Raw genomic sequence first — 20286 nt, 5'->3', positions numbered from 1 at the left:
ATGATCACGTCACAGAGTTTCCCTTCCAGGCGAAGCTCGTTGAAGATTTCGCAAGCCATCGCACTCATCTTCCTCTCCATTTGTGAGGCCGAAGAGCTGGTGGGAGCCGAGGTGTCGTCCATGTCGGAGCCGGGGTCAGCGGAAGGAGCTTCTCTAAGGTGCTACAGGGCTTTCTCCTTGCCCTCCTACATTTTGTCCGAAACGCTGCCTTGTCTGGTGGTTCTGGAACCTGCCCCATAGTGAGCTCACAGAGGCCGGGAGGACCCTGGAGCTGCTGCCTGTGGGGCTGGGGGGGCTCAAGCCCTGTGGGCACGGGGGTCCTGCTCCTCCTCGCTCCCCCAAATCTCAGCATAGACAAGGCTGGACCTTGTACCCACACCTCGCTGGTGGCTGCTCAGGGCACAGACAGCCCCGTGCCTCCCGTGCAGCTTGCTTGTATCATTTAGCCCCCATATAAAGCCCCCCCCATGGCAGGCACCAACTGCTTAGAAGTGCCCCAACATGATGGAGGAAGCCAAGACGCGGGCTTGCTCGGGTGGGTGGTGAAGCCACGAGCCTTGCACTGCTTCTTTGGAGGAGGGGAAGGTTTTTTTGGGGGGGCCAAGCCCAGGAAGAGGAGAGTGGGGTGCACCTGGGGCCCCCTCCTGACTCCTCAGGGCCGCCTTCCCCATGGGCTTTGTCACGGCTCTAGGTGAGATGGGTGCCAAGGGAGCACCCCTAGGACTGGTGTAAACAAGAAAAATAAATTAAAAAAAAAAAATAGTTTTAAAAAAAGTAATAAAAGTAATAAAAAGTTTGGACTTCTTCATTTTGCTGCTGGTGTGTTTTTTTTTTTTTATTATTATTATTATTTATTTTTTTTAAGTTAGACGGTTCTGTGACAGCGCTGGGGAGGATGCAGCCGCTAGCAGCCCTTGCCACGTATTTTTATTTATTTAATTAATTATTTTTTAACCTTTCTCTTTCGCCTTCCCGGCTCGGGGGCGTCTCGCAAAGGAGCCGCAGCAGCGAGCGGCGGAGGGGGGGGGGGGGGGGATCGCGGGGCAGGGGCTCCGCTGCACCCGTAGGCGACGGGAGACCCCGGCCAGCTCCGAATACCCCCAAACACCCCCAAATACCCCTAAATTTCCCCGAATACCCCCGGGTCCTCCCCCCCCACCCCGGACCCGCCTCCCTGCCCGGCTCCTCCCCGCGGCTGCGCGGCCCCGGCTGGGCCCTGGCGGAGCGGAGCGGGGCGAGATGGTGAGCGCGGGGCCGGGGGGGGGGGTCCCTGGGGAACGGGGAGAGCAAGGGCTGGGGGCACCCAACCCCTCTGGGGTGTCCCTGAGCCCCTGGGGGGGGTCTTTCTGCCTGCAGGTGCCCGAGCTGGAGAAGCCCACGGTGCGCATCCTGCGGCCGGAGCGGGTGCTGGGGATAATCCGGGCCATCAAGGAGCAGGGGAGCAGCAAGCTGCAGGTACCGGGCCCCAGCACCGTGCTTTCACCTCCTCCCCCCCCCACACACACCCTAATTTTTGCTTTCCCCCCCCCAGCACCCAGATGCACACAGCACCCTCTCGGCGCGGTTTGCTGGTGCAGGGGGAAAAGCCCCAGACGAGCTGGGGGGAGCTGTGTTTGCAGGCTGCCCTTTGCTTCCCTCTTATGCAAGCTATAAATATTAGCCAAGCCCCAAACCTCCCCCCCCACACACACACACACCCAGTGGGGAGGATTAAGCCTTTTGGTGCTGATAAGAGTGCTTGGGGTGCAGGAGGGGTGCTGCCTGGCTCAGTTAGAGGGGGGGACATCTGCCTCCAGCTGGCAGGGGGGCACCCAAATTCCCATCCCCAAGCTGCTCCCGTGCTCTGCTGCGGCTCTGTGCTCTCACGTGAGATGTGCTGACGCCGGATTTGCATCCTTGGCCGGGTACTGCAAGGGCAGAATGAGCTGGGTCACCTGCAGCTTTTGGTCTTCTCTCACCCTCCAGGTCATCTCTGACTTCGACATGACGCTGAGCAGGTTTGGGTGCAACGGCAGACGCTGCCCCACGTCGCACAGTGAGTTAAAAAAGCCTTGCTGTCGGCTTTTCCTGCCCCTAATTCTGGGGGGTTTTTCTGTGTCTGTATCCGCAGCGGGTGCTGCTTTCACAGCCCTCACCTCCAGGCAGCCCAAAAACCATCTCCTGGTCTTTGTGCTCCAGCTTTGCAGACGAGACTTGCAGATGCTCCTTCCCTTTCTCACGCTTGAATCCTAAAACTTTCAGCCTTCACGTTTCTGGGCTACAAAAAGGGAATTTTGTCTTTGCAGATATCCTCGACAACAGTCGTGTTGTTAGTGAGGACGGCAAGAAGAAGGTAAGCGTTGTTTTGCAGGGCTCTTCACCCCCATGGCCCATCATCTTGGGCTTATATTGGCTGATGATAACAGAGGGGAAAGTAAAAATGAAAGTTTCATTTGCATACTCAGCTGTGGGCTTTTTTGGTCTGATAAGAGCAGGAAGCGTGTCTGCTTACTCCTCTGTACCTGGAGTATTTGGGCCAAGAGGAGACGCAGCCAAGCTAGCGGTGGATTAACTCTTCCTTCAGAGATCCCCAGATTTGCTCTGAGTGAAGTGGTTTTGGCCGTGTTTTTGTTGTGTATTGTGTTGCTTTGGGGGAATTCAGAAGTGCTGCGTCTGCTGATTACGGTCTCTTTGGACTCAGTGTTCGCTCTGTGTTCTCACTTGCGTACGATGTTCCAGTTAAAGGATCTGCTGCACTATTACTACCCCATAGAAATCGATCCCAACCGGACCCTGGAAGAGAAACGTCCCCTGATGGTGGAGTGGTGAGTGCCTACCTGTGGTCTACTTGTTTCCTTGGGGAGCACTGGGGGAAACAGGAGAAAAAGGGAATTCCTGAGTCGAGGCCAGGCACAGAGGAACGTGCTGAGCCCTAGAAGTGGTTCCCTTTGCTTGTAGGGTCCCCTTTAACATTTTTTGGGTGTGTGGCACGCGCTCACCTGATTGTGCCTGTCACACCCAGCTGGCAAATAATTTGAGTCACTGGATAAAAAGCAAAAGCTACAAGATCTTGAAGAGAAGGGGGGGCTGTCCTTGTTGTCCTTGCCTTCAGGCACGGGAGTGGTGGTGCTGGATCCCTGGCACAGGTCTGATTTCCCTGCACGCTGGTGCCTGATGTTGGTGCTGGCAGTTCCCTGGGTCTCACAGCATGTCCTTGGGTATCACAAAGCACAAGGGATGTGAGGATGCAGCTGAGCACGTTGGTTGTTTCAGAGCAGAAAGCCATAGATAAATCGGTGCTTATCACCTCCTCCTGACACCTTCTTGCCCCCCAAGGACTGCAGTGCACAAGACTTGCACTTCCTATAGGCTTAGCAGCCATACCAGGAAGTTTCTAGCTATTAATTTTCTGCCTGCCTCGAGCTTGGCTGCCCAGGAAGCTCACCCTGCTGCCTTTCCCTAGGTGGACCAGGGCCCACGACCTGCTGTCGCAGCAGAAGATCCAGAAGGGTGACATCGCCCAGATAGTCAGGGAATCGGACGTGATGCTGAGGTATGTGCCGGGGGTCGGTGCGCTGCCTGGGGCCCTTCCTCCCCTGCAAGTAGTTCCCCCAAGGCCACGTTGCCGCTTGTGTTTTCGGAGAAGAATCTGGGGGAAGCTGAACTGATTTCTCGCTTCACCTGCTCGCTCTGATCCTCACGCCGCCCCCGATGTGTAGCAGATGCAAATCTCTCTTCCTTCCTGGGGCTGAGCTTTGTGACAGAGCCAGAAGCCAGCACCACCAGCTGCAGCCTGAGCTTTGCTCCCCGAGGCTGCGGGCTGCCCGGCTCCTGGGCTGGCTCCTTCCTGCCCAGAGCCTCTTCCATCTCCTTTCATCTTGGCAAGGAGCACCCAAATGAAGCTCCCCGAGCCTGGGCAGGCAGCAGGCAGCTCCCCTCTTCCAGAATAGATTTTCTCCCCGCTCACTGTAACCGCTGAGCCTTATCCAGGCCCTTGACTCAGCATCAGGTTTCACCCACAACACTAAACCGTTGCCCTAAAAAATGCTGCTGAAGCTGGCTGTGGTGGTGATGTTCCTGGAAGTGGCGCAGGGAACCCTGCTTTGAATGAGCTGCCAGTCTCAGGGGGGAGGTGGTACCATGTGTCTGGTTTTCTGTGGGGTCAGAGCTCCTTTTGTGCATGGAAATCATGTCCTGGCACCCGCGCTGGTGGGCATGTGCCTGAGCTTGCTGGGCTGGGTGCTGCTCTCAGGAGGCTCTCAGGGGGCTCTGGGTGCTCTCAGGAAGCTCTCAGGGGGCTCTGAGTGCTCTCAGGAGGCTCTCAGGGGGTTCAGGAGGTGAATGGCTCACATGCCTCACCTTGCTCTGTACCTCCCCGCAGGGTTGTTTTGTTGAGGTGAGGTCCGGTGGCTCTGCTGTGCACCCTCAGCGTGCACCACAAAACCCCAAAGCACCTTGATTTTTGCAGAGCAGGCACAGGCTTTTCTTTTTGGGGAGTCCCAGGCAGAAACGTGAGCCTTGGAGCTGAGAGCGTTGGCAGCCCACCATGCACAGAGCACCTCTTGCTGGGAGGGAGTAACGTAATACCCTGTCACGGACGCTTCTCTTCCAGGGATGGATTCAATGAATTGTTTGATCAGCTGTACAAGCACAACGTCCCCATATTCATCTTCTCTGCTGGCATCGGCGATGTCCTCGAAGAGATAATCCGGCAGGCCAACGTCTTCTACTCCAACGTCAACGTGGTGTCCAACTACATGGACTTCGACGACAGCGTGAGTCCGTGCAGAGAGCCTGCAGGGGGGAGGTTTGTGAGGCTGGAACGTGGTGCTGTGATAGATTGAACAGACACGCTGCTAGGTTCAAAGCTGCCCGTTAAAATTATGAAGTATTGGATCCCTCTAGGTAGGACCGGCCCTTTTCTGGGCCATGGGAGCACCGTAGGGGCTTTGGGATGCCTTGCTGCCACCACAGATAGCACAGGAGCAGCTGAGCATCGATGCTCAGGATTTTGTAGGTTCCTCGTCTTCCAAACTTGCTTTTGGAGGCTGAAGGTGAGCTGTGTGTCTGGGTATGCCCCGGGCTGGATGCTGATCCAGCGCTGCACGCTCAGTGCACGGTCAGCATGGAGTTAACCGGCCGCAGAGGTCCCCCCGATCTGAAAGCCAGATGTCCTTTAAAGCAGCTTGGAAGGCCTTTGTTGATGTGCGAAAGCCTGAAAAGTCCCAGTTCACATCAGAAAATGACCTGCTGTGCACAATGAAGCCCTCTGTTCCCGTGGGTGGTGTGCTGGGGCCAGCAGCCTCCGGGGGAGATGGGGCAGCAGAACAGCCCTGCCTCCCTCCTGGGGCTCCCTGATTGTGGCTTTCCACGGCCCCTGAAGAGCACCAGGGCAGTACAGAGCCCAGCCCGAGATCTCCAGGATCCTTCGGGTTCTCACCATACGGAACAGGCTCATCCTGCAAAATGGGGCCCTTGGGGCCTCTCTCCCCGTGTTTCGTGGCTCCTTGGGCACGTCTCAGAGACGAGAGCTGTCATTCTGCGAGCGTCCCCACCTTATCCCCCTCCCAGAAGGGAGCCTGCAGCTGCAGCACGGCAAAAGGCTTGCTTTGGGATCAGCGTGGCTGTCCTGTTTTGCACAGGGAGTCCTCAAGTGCTTCAAGGGACCTCTCATCCACACCTACAACAAGAACAACAGCGTCCTGCAGGGGACGGAGTATTTCCAGCAGCTGAGCGGCAGGACGAGCATCATCCTGCTGGGGGACTCCATGGGGGACCTGACGATGGCAGACGGGGTTCCCAGCGTGGAGAACATCCTCAAGATCGGCTTTCTCAATGACAAGGTGGGTGTGAGAAGCAGCCTTCTTGCTGCCAGAGCGTGGGGGATGCTGGATTTGTCTCAGCTCCCATGGAGCGTGCAAGGGAGCTGTGGAGCTCCTGGTGCACTTCAGGCATTTTTTTTTGGGTGGTTATTGAGTTATTGGCCCTTCTTGTCTATAGCACCAAGAAATGCAAGGGGTGTGGGTGCAGCATCTTCATTCTCAGCTGTTCACAGTCCTCTTTCTCTATGGTCCTCTCCTCTTCTCCCTTCCCTGGTGGCCTCACGGCAGGTGGAAGAGCGGAGGGGGAAGTACCTGGACTCCTATGACATCGTTCTGGAGAGCGACGAGACGCTGGATGTGGTCAACGGCATCCTCCGCTACATCCTTCTGGAGACATGAGCTGGGAACCTGGCATCCCAGCCCCGGCCAGGGGAACCAGCAGACGTCCTTCCACTGGCAGAGCCGGGCTGGGTTTTCTGGTACCCGCCTGAATCCATCCTGGTGCCTGGGGCAGGCTCCCTGCCCCGGCTCTTGTGTGTTGTGTCCATCCCGAACCTCGCTGCCTGTCCTCCTGGAAGCGGAGGGCTGAGATGTGGGAAGCAAGGAGCCTGCTCCTTGTGCCCCGTCGGTGCCTCGGCTCTGCTGCTTCCCCCTCAGACCTCATCCCAGCTCCGGGGGCCACACAAACCATTGGTGTTCGGGGCAGAGACATCCCTGCGCTTAGCTTCAGCGGCTGAGCGCAGAAACGGAGGTGTTTTGCTGTTGGTTGAGGGCAGACCCGTTTTAGATCGAAGCTGTTCGGGTTTAACTGCGTTCCCATCTAAGAAAACAAATTTCTCTCCTGATGTCCTGTGTTCTGTGGCTTTGAGGTGCTCAGGCTGAGCTCCAGGCACCTCTGGGCATTGCCAAGCAGTGCTGCTGCCAAAAATCCACAGGTCCCTGCGTGTCTCAGCCTCTGCTCCCTCCACTCCTGCGTGGGTGCAGGACCCATTGCCCACCAGGGCTTTGGGGTGGGAAGGGAAAGGAAAAGGGAAGGGGAAAGAGAAGGGAAGGGTTTGGGCAAATGCTGCAGCAAGGCTGGGGCTGGGAGAAGCGTTTGAAGCCCATGGGTGGGATTGGGGAGGAATGGCCAGCTGCGGTGTGGGGCGTTTTGGGGAGCATTTTAGGTAAGGGTGATTCCATCCGAAACTGCTGGGCTCGTTCTGGGCTCTTGGAGGAGCGGTAGGAAGAAGCCCTTTTATTTTTGTGGAGCCTCTGGTGAAATTAATGAAGAGGAAAACTCTTTGACAGCCCCGATGGCAAGCGGCAAATTGAGACCCTGGTGTGGGAAACTGCTCTCATCCCACCCTGCTGTGCTGATGGCAGGGACCTGCACCTCGCGGTGTGAGCTGCAGTAGGGCTGCGTGGGGAAGGTTAGGATCCAGCCCCAGTCCACAGCATGTAACTGGTGGCACCTCTTGGCCTGTGAGCTCTGTGTCCAGCCCTCAGCTCGCTCATTGCCCTCCGTGTGGGCTGAGAACATTTGATTTGTGAGCAGCACAGATTTCCTTCTCTAAGATGAAATAAAAGACCCAGGTGAGTTCTCCTTGCACCACTGCCCGGCCAAACGCGGATGTCTCATTGCAAAGTAACCTGACACAGAGGGAAAAAATCTGGAAACCAGTCAAAATCGTTTATTTGGTGCCCTGTCATCGTTAGAGGGGCTCACTCCGACCCTTTGCACAGTTCTGGACTCACTTTGTTTTAATCTCTCTGCGAGGTCACAGAGCCGGTGGGGAGGGGATGGGGACGTGCTGGGACAGACCTGAGAGCGCCGTTAAATTAGCTGCATTTAGGCGTCAGAACCAAACGGGGCTGATTTTTCTCCATCCCTGCTGGCTGCGGCCGTGGGGTGGGGAGGATGAGGAGGATGAAGACCAGCCTGCTGCTCCCTTGGGGGCCGTGGCGGGGAGGCTCCCCTGTTTTCCAGGCTGGCAGCGGTTCATCCTGGCTGTCCCAAGGGACACGAAGCAGGGGATGCCCGTGGGGCATCAGGGTTTGATCCTGGGAACCCGAGCCACCTCCAGCCCGTGTCCCAGGGGAAGCAGAGGCTGGGCCAGCAGCAGGGACCAGCAGGGAAGGCCCCTCTTTATTTCTCTTCTCCTTTAAAGATGGGTATGGAAGTGTGCTTAAAACTAACAAAAAACGAAAGAAACCAACAAAAAACACCCCTAAACTCCAGCAATACGGCTGAGGAGATGGAGGGGAAGCTCCCCCCTTCCCTGTGGCATCGCAGGAGGTGCAGTCGCTGGCCAAGGACAAGGGAGAGGAGCTCGGGGACAGCCTGGGGAGGGGGTGCCACTGCCCCGACCCCCCCGCGGGGCACCGAGAGCAGAGGGGTCGAGGCAGGGCTGGGGGCAGAACCGGCAGCAGAGGGGACGTGGGGCAAGGCTCGAGGGGGTGGGGGGACACGGGGCAGGGTGGGGAAATGCAGGCACTGCCCCCCCCGGGGGGCACCGAGATGCCCAAGAGTTTGGGTGCTTCCCACCTTCTGGTCTGGGCGGGTTACCTGGGGGCTGGTGAGTTTTCCTGTCCGTGAGGAACACATCAAATCCCCCTCAATTAAACAATGGGGGGGGCAAAATATTGGTTTTTGTTGATTTTTTTTCCCCCTTGCAAGGGGCAGGGGCAGGTTCCCAGCTGGCTCTCTGGGGAGCCCGGCCGTGGCATGGCAAAGGGCAGTCCTGTCCCCGGGGGGAAAGGGGGCTGCACCTCACAGCTCCTCGTGGATCTTCTCCTGGTCCTCATCCGACTTCAGCTTCAGCTCCTCGGCCGTGATCTTCCCGTCCTGGTTGCGGTCCTGGTTCTTGAACATGTCGGCGATGACTTTGTCGGGGTCGGAGCTGGGCATGAGGCGCCCCTTCCCTTCTGCCACTTGGGTCAGGATGAAGGTGGAGAACTGCAGGAGGGAGAAGGGATGGGATGGGATGGGATGGGATGGGATGGGATGGGATGGGATGGGATGCTGCTCTGCTCCGGGCAACAGCAGGGACACGAGAAGAGGCTGCCCCCACTGCCCCAGCCCCGCTGCTCCCCATTTCCAGCAGCGATGCTCCAGGCCTGGGCATTTTTCCTGCCCAGCGCTTCCAAATGTTTGGGATCAGCAGCATCCTTTGGGTGCTGCCCCCAGGGGTGGGCTCCCCGTGCCCCCCACATCCTCCCGCACCCCACAAGCCCCCGCGAGGTTTGGGCACCTCATCGGCGGGGATCTGCCCGTCCTTGTTGAGGTCCATCTGCTCGTAGAGGTTCTCCGGCGGGTCCCCGTGCCAGATGAAGAGGTAGCCTTCGGGAACTCCCTCCTCCATGGAGATCAGCTCCACCTCGAAGCGGAGCACGGCGCTGCCTGGCACCCCCCGGGCTGCAAAACAAGCGAGGGCTCTTGCACCTGATGGGCGAAAGCCTTCCAGCCTCCAGCAAGGAAAAAAGAGGCGAGGAAGAGATGCTGAGGGTTTCAGAAACCCTGGGTTTGCTTGGCAGACGTGGCTGTGGTGCCCCTACCTCCGCTCTCCCCATGGCCCAGGTGCGGGGGGATGATGAGCACCCGCCTCTCCCCAGCACACATGTCGAGGAGACCTCTGTTGAGCCCCTCGATCACCTTGTTGGTCCCCAGAGTCACCTCCTGGGGGCTCCCGTAGTCGTGGCTGCAGGGGGCACAGAGAAGACGGCGTGGCTGAGAAACCCCCTTGGACCCAGCAGGCTCCCTCCCGCACACCCAAATCCTGCACTTTTCCCTCCCATGCCCCAAAATCCTGCACCCCCCCCCCCACACCCTGCCGCCCCGTGGCCGTGCCGCCGCCATCCCGGTGCACGCACGAGGAGAAGAGCTTGGTGCCATCCAGCAGGGAGCAGTTGTAGTGGTAGCGGACAAAGTCCCTGTTGCGGGTGGTGACGTTGCAGCCCTCGGGCCGGTACACGGTCTCCATCTCCACCGGGTCAGCCGGGTTGTGGAAGTCGATGACGTGGACGTCGAAGATGAGCACGGCTGAGCCGGGGATTTTGTCCCCTGGAAGAGGAGGAGCAGCAGCGAGATCTCAGCTGGCTGAGCACGGAGCGGGGAAAAACCTTTCCCTGCAACGCGGCGACGCTGCGGGTCCCCTCACCTGCTCCGTTCTCGCCGTAGGCCAGGTGGGGGGGGATGACCACCCGCCTCCTCTCCCCTATGCAGACCCCTTGCAGGCCCTGGTCCATGCCGGGGATGATGTAGCCCTTTCCGATGTAGGTGTTGTAGGTGTGATTTCGGGAGTAGCTGCAGGGAGAGAAGCCCACGGCGCTGTTGGGTGAGAGAAGTGTCCCGAGCACCCAGCACGTGGCCCTGCTCCCACCAAACCTCGCTCCATTTGGTAATTACTTTTTTTTTTTTTTTCCTAATCCTTTTCCCAATTCATTACCACGCTCTCCTCCCAACTCCCCTGGGATTTTCCAGCTTCTCCTTGCTGCTGGACGCGGGGTGGGAGAGGACCAGGGGTGCACGGGGGCGTCCCCCCATGGGGCCACTTCCTCGCCCCCCATACCTGGAGTCGAAGAGCGTCCCGTCCATCAGCGTGCCGTTGTAGTGGTAACGCACAAAGTCCCCGGTCACGGCCCTGCGCTTGCAGGACGCCGGCACCTCCAGGTGCTCCAGGAAGACGCCGTCCTTGGGGTTGTGGAAGTCCACCAGCAGCACGCTGAACACCAGCGAGGCTTGCGGTGGGATCGTGGTCCCTGGGGAGGGGGGCACGGCTCAGCCTGGATGGGGGGCCCGTTCCCCGAGCAGGAGCAATGGGGTGATGCCTGGCTTACCATAGCCCTTCTCCCCGTAGGCTAGGAACGGGGGGATGATGATGCTTCTCTTCTCCCCGGCACACATGCCCAGCAGCCCCTGGTCCATGCCCTTGATCAGCCACCCGGTGCCCACGTAGGTGTCGTAGGTGCTGTCCTTGCTGTAGCTGATGAGGAGGAACGAGGAGAACAGCTCTGGGCCTGCACCAGCACCCCCCAGCCTGAAAGGGGGGCTCCCAAGTCCTGCCCCATGCTGGAATCCCCCGGTCCCCACCGTTCCCAGTGCTCCCAGTGCCGGCACCCCGTACCTGGAGTCGAAGGGGGTGCCGTCGAGCAGCGTGCCGTTGTAGTGGTACCGCACGAAGTCCGAGTTCTCCACCGTGCGGTTGCAGTGCTCGGGTTTGGACAGGGTGGTGATCTGCAGCTTGTCGTTCTTGTTCCAGATGTCCAGCATGACCACGTCGAAATACAAGGTGGCATCCGGGGGGATCAGCCCCGCTACAGGGGCAGCAGCGAGGGCAGGGAGAGAGTTAGGGGAGGGAAAGGCAAGGGTGGATGCCCTGCTGCATGCAAATGCAGAGCTTTAAAGCACTTGCAGCATCCTCCCCCCTCCCCTGAGCAGGACAAGGGGGGGACATTTGTCCCCTGATGCCTGTTGTCCCTGAGCTCCTGCAGGGTGCTGGTGGATGGGGACCCGACCTGCCTGGTGCAGCTCTGAGCTCAAACCCTGCTGGGGACCTCCACGGAGCCATTAGTGCAAGGGGGAAGGCGATTGCTGGGCTTTTTTGGGGTGCCCCAAATGCTGCTGTGGGGTTTTCTTTGCAGAGAAACCAGGCATTAACCCCACGTCCACCCTGGAAACAGCACGGTGCATGCACAGAGACCATCCTTCCCTGCAAAGCCCTGCCCAGGCACCACTCGTGCTCACCATTTAGTGTCCCAACGCCTCCATCCTTCCCCAGCGCCTGCTGGGTGGGTGCCAATTCTCCATCCCCCTCCTCCAATGCAAGCTTGGTGGGTTTGCCCCGATCCAACCCCCCTGCAACCCCTTACCCACGCCGATGCTGCCGTAGCCCAGGTGGGGGGGCACGATGAGGTGACGCCGCTCGTTCACGCACATGCCCTGCAGCCCCCGGTCCATGCCGGTGATCAGCCGCCCGACGCCCACCACGCCGGCCACCGTGGCCCCTCGGTCGTAGCTGGGGGCGAAGGGACAGACCCGTCAGCACCGGGTACTGAAGGGCAGGCTGCGACCCACGGGGGCTGAGCAGCTCCCTCCGCCTCGCCCGGAGCACCCGCGCTGAATTTGTAGCCTTGCAAATATGTTCCTTCAGCCAAAAATGTGCCCAAATCTCCTACCCCGTGGCAAGGCTGATGGCAAGCTCTGTGGTGCCCCTGCTAACCCTGGGCTCTCTCCCAGGTCTGGAATTCACGGTAACGAAGCATCCCCCAGCCCTGTCTCAGGGCACCAGCCTCAAGTTCTTCCCCCATCTCGCTGGGATCGGGGTCCCCCCACCCCAACCAGGGATCAATCCTGCCCTGCCCGTGGTGCAGCTGCCTCCCTCGACACCCCCGGGGCTCTGGCCTGCACCCTTGGAGGTGGGGGAGTGCAGGATCAGGCCCCCCGGGTGCAGAGGAGGCAGGAGATGAATTTATTTGGGGCTGAACACTCAAATATCCTCGCAAATTTTGCACGGCAATCTGGCCCGGAGGTCTGCGCGCTGCCGGGCTTGCTGTGGCTTCCCTGTAATTTGGCGTGTGCCACGTTTGCAGTGAGGAGAAAAGAAGAAGTCCCAGGCCTCATTTTTAAACTGCAAATTTGTTTTTATTTTTTTATTTTTTTATTTTTTATTTTTTTAAATCTTAAAACACAGGCTCCGGGAAGCAACTGGGGGCCGTTCCAGATAAAGGGAAGCCCTTTATCCCGTTTCATGTGCTGGGAATGCTTCTCCTGGAAGCACGCTGCAGTGCTCAGGACAAAGAATTATTTTAGCAGCAAAATTCCCCAGGCCCCCGTCGCGTTTGGGGCGTGCAGCAGCAGGAGGGGCAGCCCGTGGCTGATTTCCTTTCTCTCCCGTTCACGCTTGCAAGAAAATCGAGACAGGCTGAGCCAGGAGCAGAATCCCCCTGCTCTTCAGGGGTCTGAAAAATGCCCAGCTGGAAAGTTTTTGTTCCCGAGCTGGGCTGGGGCTGAGCTCCAGCACAGCCCCCTCTGGTCCTGTGCTTTTGCCCTGTGCCCTGATCCTACCCCTCCTCGCCCTGGTGCAGATCAGGAGCTGTGCCAACAAAACCCAGGTTTATAACCAGGGTGGGCACAGCAGGATGGGTGCAGAGACCGAGGAAATCCATGACCAGCAAGACTCAAAGCCTGTTAGGTAACGAAGGGATTTCGCCGCTGCCACGTCTCAAAGTGCTTCAGGTATTTTCCCTGCCTGTGCAGTACATGCAAGCACACGCCTGGAGTGCAAAGCATCTCAGCCAGGGCCTGATCCTGCCCCTGCCTGAGACGGGCTTGCACCCGGGGGCTGCGGGCTTGGAAATGGGGCTGGGCTGGGGGCTGCAGCCCTGACCGGGCTGTGCCATCCTCAGTAGCTCCCTTGGGACCACCCCGGTCTCAGCCCCGCCATGAGCACCCCCAAAATCCCCCCTCGGGGTCCAAGCTGTGGGGCACCGAGCAATGCAGGCGGGGGGCTGACGGGAAAAGGCATCCCCTGGCCCTTGGGGCCGTGATGGGGGGGACACGCGGGGGGGCTGGGGGCAGCATGCAGGATTCCCCAGCGCGTGGGGCGGCCGCATGCAGCTGGTAAAGAACCAAGGGCGATACCTGGAGTCAAACTTTTTGCCATCTTTAAAGGTCCCATTGTAGTGGTAGCGAATGAAATCCCCCATCTGGACTTCCCGCAGGCAGATTTTGGGGATATAGTATCTGTCTATCACCACGTCTTCCAGGGGGCCGGGGTCGCCCAGCCCCAGGACCCCCAGGAGGCTCAGCAGGAGGACGAAGCTGCCCAAGGCCATGGCGCTGGGAGGCTGCGGCCGGTGGAAAGGCTCAGCGGAGGGGAAGGCGCAGAGGTGGGGCCTCCCCGGCCCCTCTCCCGCGCCGATGCGAGCTCAGCCCGGCCCAGCTGCATTTCTGTACACGTGTAACGGGGCCCAGCCGTGCTGCCCTCCGCCAGCCTCCCCCCTGCACCGCCGGGGCAATTCCCCGAGCCGGCTGCAGCGGGGCAGGCGGAAAAAGTCACAGCGGCAAAGCTCCATGTCAAGACTTTTTTTTTTTACCCCCTTTTTTTCTTTTCTTTTTTTTTTTTTTTCTTTCCCTAGGCAGTTCTTTCTGCAAAGGAAAAAGCTGAAGAGACCTATTTGGAAGAAAGTTTGTGCAGCTGGAGGTCCCATCCCAGCAGCCGCTCCGGGTCCTAGTGCTGCCTGCGCTCCTCCCAGCAGGATGCTGCTTCCCACTCCCTCGCGCTTAAGGAATAGTAAATACAAGGAATTAACGGTTTTAATAACACCTACTGCTCTTCAGTCTGCTGCTGGCAGATCTTTTACTGAATGGCAACGATTAAAAATGTGAAACTGTCCCTGTAGCAGACTTTCACAGATAGGAGCGGCATTGAGTGCACATGTATGTGTTGCCCCACATCCCCGCTGTCCCCCCAAACTCTTGGTGCTGTGGTAAGAGCCCTCTGCAAGCCCCAGGTAGCAAATATGACAGGTTCTGGATCTGAACTGAATCCCAGCCTCTCAGAGGCTCCTGAGAGCAGAGGCTCAAGCAGAGCAGCATCAGCTGCCCTGAGCCCAGACCCAGGGTGCTCTGTGGGTCCCTGAGGGTTCGTGCTTGGGCCGAGCCACCTCGGCATGGCTTGGGGGGACTTGGGGCTCTCCTCACGACACAGTAGGGTCAGGGTCTGACTCTGGGGCAAGTGAGCTCTTACTGAGGGGGCTGCCATCCCAGGGGGCTGCCATCCCAGCTGGCGTGCTGGCGAGCTGCTCGTTTGCAGGGAGGTGCTGGGCACTGCTAACGGCCTCTGCTCCACAGCCAAAAATCTCAGCAGCTCCCTGGCTCCTGCCCCATGCTGCCGCAGCTCTCAGAGCCACTGTCCAGCAGCAGCACAGCTCTGGGCTTGGGCTGGGGCCAGCGTGGCCGTGCCGAGGCCTGGCACGGCTCAGCCCTGGGGTCTGGCACGGCGCAGGGCGAGCAGCCTCCAGCTCGCCACTAGCCAGCAGCGAAACCAGCACAGGGCACAGCCTGGCTGGGGGGGGTCCGCGCTGTGCAAAACCAGCCCCGAGCGCACCCCGGAGCCTTCCCAGGAGCTGCAGCCCCCAGGCTCACCCCGGCACCCCGCGCTCCGAGCGCATCCCCGGGGAGGCGCAGCAGAGGGCGCAACCCCCCCCAGCACCTCCCCGACCCCTCGCTCCTCCTTGCGCGCAGCGCGCAGCCCCCGCGGGCCTTGCGCCAGCCGCGCAGAGCCGCACTAAGACCCTGCGCGCCCGGCAGGGGCGCACCGCCCCTTCCTTCCCATCCCCTTTCCCCTTTCTCCGCCTGCCCGCCCCTTGCGCGGGGCGCTGCGCGGGCATTGCGCGGCGGCTGCGGGGATGGGCGGCGCGGCGCTGGCGCTGCTGCTGCTGCTGGTGGCGGTGGCGGAGGAGCCGTGCGCGGCGCAGTACGAGGAGTACAGCGTGCGCGGCTTTCCCGCAGCCGCGCTGGAGCCCCTGCAGCGCGCATACGCCCGGGCGCTGGCGCAATACGCGGGCGCGCACTGGGCGGAGAGCGCCCGGGAGCTGGAGGCCAGCCTGCGCCTCCACCGCCTGCTGCGCGACAGCGAAGCGCACTGCCACCGCCGCTGCGCGGCCGAGGGGGATCCCCCCGAGGACCCCCTCGCCGAGGGGGACCCCGCGGAGTGGGAGTGGGAGCGGGAGCTGCAGCTCTTCGGGAGGCTGCTGCGCCGCGCCGGGTGCCTGCGCGCCTGCAAGCGCGGCCTCCCCGTCTTCCAGCTGCGCTACCCCCCCGCGCAGACGCTGCGCGATTTTCAGCGCCGCCTGCCCTACCAGTACCTGCACTACGCGCTCTTCAAGGTGAGGCGGCGCGGCGTCCCGCGGAGGGCGCAAATGCCGCGCAACGGGGCGCGCAGGGGGTGCGCGGGGTGCCGGGGGCTGCCCTGCTCTTGTGGGTTGGGGGTGGGCGTCCTGCAGCGCTCTGGTCTTGCCCTCGCCTCCTCTCCCCACCCCGTCCTGCATGGCCCCCTCCTCTGCCTCTCATTCTGCAGCTCTGTCCCACAGCCCAGCCCTGCACCCCCCCAGTTTGCGCCCCTCATCCTGCACCTCCCCATGGACACCCCCATCCTGCATCGCCCCGGCCCGCATCTCCACTCTGCACCCCCAAAATCCTGCTCCTGTCCATCCTGCATCCCGCTGCGCTCCCCATCCTGCAGCCCCCACCCCGTACCCCCCCTGCCTGGCATCCCCCCTCCCCGGGCTCCTCCATCCTGCCCCTGCACCGTGGCACGTCAGCGGCATCTGGGACGCATCAGGCAGGATGTGAGGGGGTGTGCCTGCAACTGGGGGCCCTCGTGGCTGCCCCCCTCCACAGCCCTGTATGGCCCTGGTCCCCTCCTCTCACAGCCCCTTCTGGGGGTTTCCTGGGGGCTCCCCGTGTCCCCCATCCTGCTGTGGGTACGAGCATCCCCCAGCACAGCTTTTTGTGGGTGCCCCTGGCCCACACGGAGAGGTTTTCCTGGGAATTTCTCCAGGTCAGCAGTGCCTACGTTCTGCCTCCTGTGTTTGCGCTGAACCTGATGTCCCCAAGGTCCCCCAGCGGGGCAGAGCATTGCCTGGGGAGGGGGACACAGGGGCTGTCCCAGCTGGTGGAGCATGGCCCGAGCTGGCAGATCCAGCAGTGCTGTGACCGCTGCAGGACGCGTGTCGGGATGCTCCATTGGGGAGAGGCGCGTGCCCAGGCTCACGGTGCACACGTGGAGGGGTCGGTTTGAGGTGTCCTCCTTTGCCAGAGCTGTTCTGGCAAAGCTGTTCTCCCTCCCCAGATGCCACGAGTGTGCTGGGCCCCTGCTGTGCCGCGGGCTGGGCTGGCTGCTGGTGCAGAGGCTGCTTTAGTCCTCAGCGCTGCTGCCCCCCTCACCTGGCAGTGACGAGGGACAGCCTGGCCTAGATACTTAATGTGTTTTCCTCTCGGTTGCTCTGGCTAAAATCCACGTAACGGATGCGTTGTCCAACCTCCCCCAATCTCAATTCCCCGAAATTGCAACCTGAGAGCTCAGAAAAGCAGCGGAAGAGTGGGGGCAGCTCGCTGGGCTGGCAGCAGGGTTGGAGGAGAGGGGACACGTGGGACAAACCCGAGCCACGTGGATCGCTGCCGGTGGCACACGGGGGTCCCCAAGGGAGCTGAGCCATCCCTGCTCCCACCATGGGCATGGGGAGAGGTTGGCGTGTCTCAGCAGGAGCAGTTGCATCAGCTGGATTTATCTGCCTTGTCTGTGGTCCTGCATCCTGCCCAGCCCCTGCTGCCATGGGACAATTGGGCTTGGAGCTGGCACCGTGGGCACTGGGCTGTCCCCTCCTGAGGAGCAACCTTCTGCCCTGGGCCACTTCCCTGTGCTGCCCCACAGCCCTGGGGCTCTGTCTGGGCTCTGGTGCTGGGTGCTGAGCCCCCACAGCCCCAGCATTGCCCCAGCTGCCCCCACCAGCCCGTCCCCCATGCCTCCCCCCATCAGCTCTTCCTCTTCTCCCCAGTCCAACAAGATCGAGAAAGCCGTGTCCGCTGCCCACACCTTCCTGCAGAAGAACCCCAAGCACGAGATGACCTTGAAGTACCTGAACTATTACAGGACAATGGTGGATGTGGACGAGTACCTCGTCGACCTGGAGGCTCAGCCCTATGAGGTGAGGAGGGGACGGGGCTGGGGTGGGACAGGGACACCCCGTGGGGATGGGAGCTCAGCGCGTGCCTGGCTGGCAAAACCCATCCTGCTGAACCCAGAGGCATCAATCCCAGCTGAGCCCTGGCTCGCCCACCTTCCTGCCCCCCAAAAAAAGCATCTCCGTGGGGCTGATGCCCTGGATGAAGCAGTGTCCAGGGGAGCAAGGCAGGTCTGGTGTCTGTGCCACCCGGTGTGGGGCTGGGCACCGTGCTTGGTGCTCGGCAAGGAGGTGAGCAGAGCCCTCTCGGTCCCCTGCAGCCAATTTTCGTGCGGTCGGTGAAGCTGTACAACAACGGGGATTTCCGGAGCAGCGCAGCCGACATGGAGCAGGCGCTGGCTGAGTACTACAAGGCGTACGAGGACTGCCTGGCTGGCTGCGAGGGTGCCTACGAGCTGCAGGAGTTCAAGGACTTCTACCCCGCCATCGCAGGTGGGTGGGTGGGTGGGTGGGCGAGCGGTGGGGCTGGGGGCAGGTTTGGGGCACGAAACCCCCCCTCTGACACCTCTCCCCAGATCACTTTGTGAGCGTGCTGCAGTGCAAGGTGGACTGCGAGACCGAGCTGACCCCCAACGTGGGCGGCTACTTCGTGGAGAAGTTCGTGGCCACCATGTACCACTACCTGCAGTTCGCCTACTACAAGCGTGAGTGCCAGCTGGGAGCTGGGGGGGCTGCACCCCTGGGGTGTGCTGGTGTCAGTCACCCCCCCTCTGTGTCACCCTTCCCCTCGTCATGCTGCTGCTGCTCCCCGCAGTGAACGACGTGCGGGATGCGGTGCGCAGCGTCTCCAGCTACATGCTCTTCGACCCGGACGATGCGGTGATGCAGCAGAACTTGGTCTACTACCGCTTCCACCGCGAGCGCTGGCACCTGCAGGAGGAGGACTTCGAGCCCCGGCCGGTGAGAGACATCCCCCCAGACCCCTACCCTGTGGTTTGGGCATTTTGTGGGGCTGACGTGGCCCCCGCTCCCCTTCCTGTGCCCAGGAAGCCGTGCGCTACTACAACCGGACGGCCGCCCAGAAGAAGATGCTGGACTTCGCCAGGCAGTACCTGCAGGCTGACGACGAGGTAGGTGACGGCCCTGGCTTGGGGCACTTTTGGGTGCTTTTGGGTCCTTCCTTGGGGGGTCCAACCCCAAAAAGGGCCGTAGCAGGCACACATTCCCTCCCCATCCTGTGCTGCAGATGGAGGTGGATGACGGCGAGGAGCCGGACCCGCGGGACCTGCCCTCGGACGGCGAGTTTGAGGGCGAAGGCGACTACGAGGAAGGCTTCTTTGCGGAGTGGTGGCAGGAGCCCAAGACCAAGGGGGACAAAGCTGACGAAGGTTCCTGATGCCGGGGCAGGGGGGGTCGTGCCTGGGGGCGTGGGGTGGCTGCTGCCTGCCCCCCGGTGCCACCGAGCCCTCCTTGTTTGCAGAGAACCTCTGATGAGCCAGGCGAAGGGGACCCCGGCCGTTACGGAGCTGGATGGTGGTGGCCCAGCGATGCCATCGTGGGGACGCCAGGCTTCAGGCTCCTGCCAGCTGCTGCACAAAAACTCAGGCTCACCGGGAAGGGCTGATCCTGCCTGGTGCCCACCGCAGGGCTGCCTCTGCCTCCTGGACATCCGCTGCCCCCAGTCCCAGCGGTGGAGCGGTGGCACCTCCGCACCACCGTGCCTGGCAGGGTGCCCCCCTGAGCCACCCATCCCCGGTGTCCCCAGGAGCCTTGGTGCTGGCGGTCCCCTGCAGCACTGGGGTTTGCCGTCCCCCTCGGCTCCTCCCCAGGAGCCGTGGATGGGGGTCAGGACCCAACCCTTGTGCTGTCACGAGGCGTTCAGTGGGTTTCCCTGCGCTGGGTGCGACGCACGTGGGTCCTGTGCATCCTTGGAGCTCATCCAGGGCTCCTGCCCTGGGGCTTCCAGCATCCCACCAGCAGCTCGCAGAGCCCTGGACCCCCTCAGAGCCCATCGCCCGGTGCTGCTGCAGGGGTCCTGGTGCTGTAGCAGGGGTCCCAGGGCTGCAGCAAGGATCCCGTGGCTGCAGCCTGGGGGGGCTGCATTGCCCGTGCCCCGCGTGTGCCTTGAACTCTCACCACGCCAGCCCTCCGTAGCCTTAAGCTCCATTAATTTAATACTTCCCGTCTTGCACAGTTGCTTTTTTTTTTTTTTTAATTATTATTATTATTATTATTATTATTTTACTGGTGCTGAACTTTTAATAAAATCCAGACCGGTCTTTTGACAGCTGCCTCTGCCTCGGGGCTCCCTGGGGCTGGGGTGCGCCCGTGGTAGGAGAGGCCCCACAGCAGGCAGGGGGAGGGACGGGCAAGGGTGCCGGGCACCCCTGCGAAGCAGGGAAGACCCTAAAAAAGGGCAGGGGGATGCCTGGGGGGGGGGGGTTGGGGCCCCCTGAATTGTGCCAGGTGAGGCTGGAGGCACCGTGCACCACCCCAATGCCCCTGCGCAGCATCTGATGGTTGGGGAGGGGGCTGAGCGCATCACCCCAATACCAATCCTTGGGGTTCGTCACCCTGCTGCTCGTCTGAGACACGCGATGAGCACCCCCTGATGCTGGTCCTGAGCGGCAGGGCGGGATGGCCCCGTTCCGGGCTGCATCGCTGCCGACAAGCCCGTGCCCGCCCTTGGGCACGGGGCGTCCAGGGGCAGGCAGCGTGCGGCCGCCCCGCTCCTCCCTGCTGAGCCGGGCGCGTTTCTGCACCCCTTGGAAGTTGGCTGCGAGGACTGAAACCGAGAGGCTGAATCATAGCGTTGGCC

At 61.1% G+C, this 20286-nt stretch overlaps 3 protein-coding genes across 3 annotated transcripts; 2 read left to right on the top strand and 1 right to left on the bottom strand.

The window, feature by feature from the left end:
- Window positions 1-1184: 1184 nt before the first annotated feature.
- NT5C3B (5'-nucleotidase, cytosolic IIIB) lies at window positions 1185-6646 on the top strand. The gene is made up of 9 exons (XM_032202926.1): window positions 1185-1242; window positions 1357-1455; window positions 1966-2035; window positions 2286-2332; window positions 2719-2804; window positions 3443-3532; window positions 4592-4754; window positions 5622-5822; window positions 6090-6646. The coding sequence occupies exons 1-9, from the start codon at window positions 1240-1242 to the stop codon at window positions 6198-6200; spliced, it is 870 nt and encodes a 289-aa protein (XP_032058817.1). The 5' UTR covers window positions 1185-1239; the 3' UTR covers window positions 6201-6646.
- Window positions 6647-7452: 806 nt separating this feature from the next.
- FKBP10 (FKBP prolyl isomerase 10) lies at window positions 7453-13637 on the bottom strand. The gene is made up of 10 exons (XM_032202952.1): window positions 13423-13637; window positions 11652-11797; window positions 10907-11096; window positions 10620-10765; window positions 10352-10541; window positions 9941-10086; window positions 9654-9843; window positions 9339-9481; window positions 9035-9198; window positions 7453-8739 (listed from the first exon to the last, which is right to left on the bottom strand). Exons 1-10 carry the CDS (start codon window positions 13614-13616, stop codon window positions 8554-8556), a joined length of 1695 nt encoding a protein of 564 aa, XP_032058843.1. The 5' UTR covers window positions 13617-13637; the 3' UTR covers window positions 7453-8553.
- Window positions 13638-15191: 1554 nt separating this feature from the next.
- Window positions 15192-19552, top strand: P3H4 (prolyl 3-hydroxylase family member 4 (inactive)). Its single transcript, XM_032202744.1, has 8 exons — window positions 15192-15671; window positions 17343-17492; window positions 17789-17960; window positions 18044-18172; window positions 18283-18428; window positions 18515-18598; window positions 18715-18856; window positions 18949-19552. Exons 1-8 carry the CDS (start codon window positions 15192-15194, stop codon window positions 18957-18959), a joined length of 1314 nt encoding a protein of 437 aa, XP_032058635.1. The 3' UTR covers window positions 18960-19552.
- The last annotated feature ends 734 nt before the right edge of the window (window positions 19553-20286 follow it).

Source organism: Aythya fuligula, chromosome 24, assembly GCF_009819795.1.
Source record: "Aythya fuligula isolate bAytFul2 chromosome 24, bAytFul2.pri, whole genome shotgun sequence".
NCBI classification, from domain to species: domain Eukaryota; kingdom Metazoa; phylum Chordata; class Aves; order Anseriformes; family Anatidae; genus Aythya; species Aythya fuligula.
Note: the sequence above shows the minus strand (reverse complement) of the source record. Positions and strands in the feature narration are given on the sequence as shown.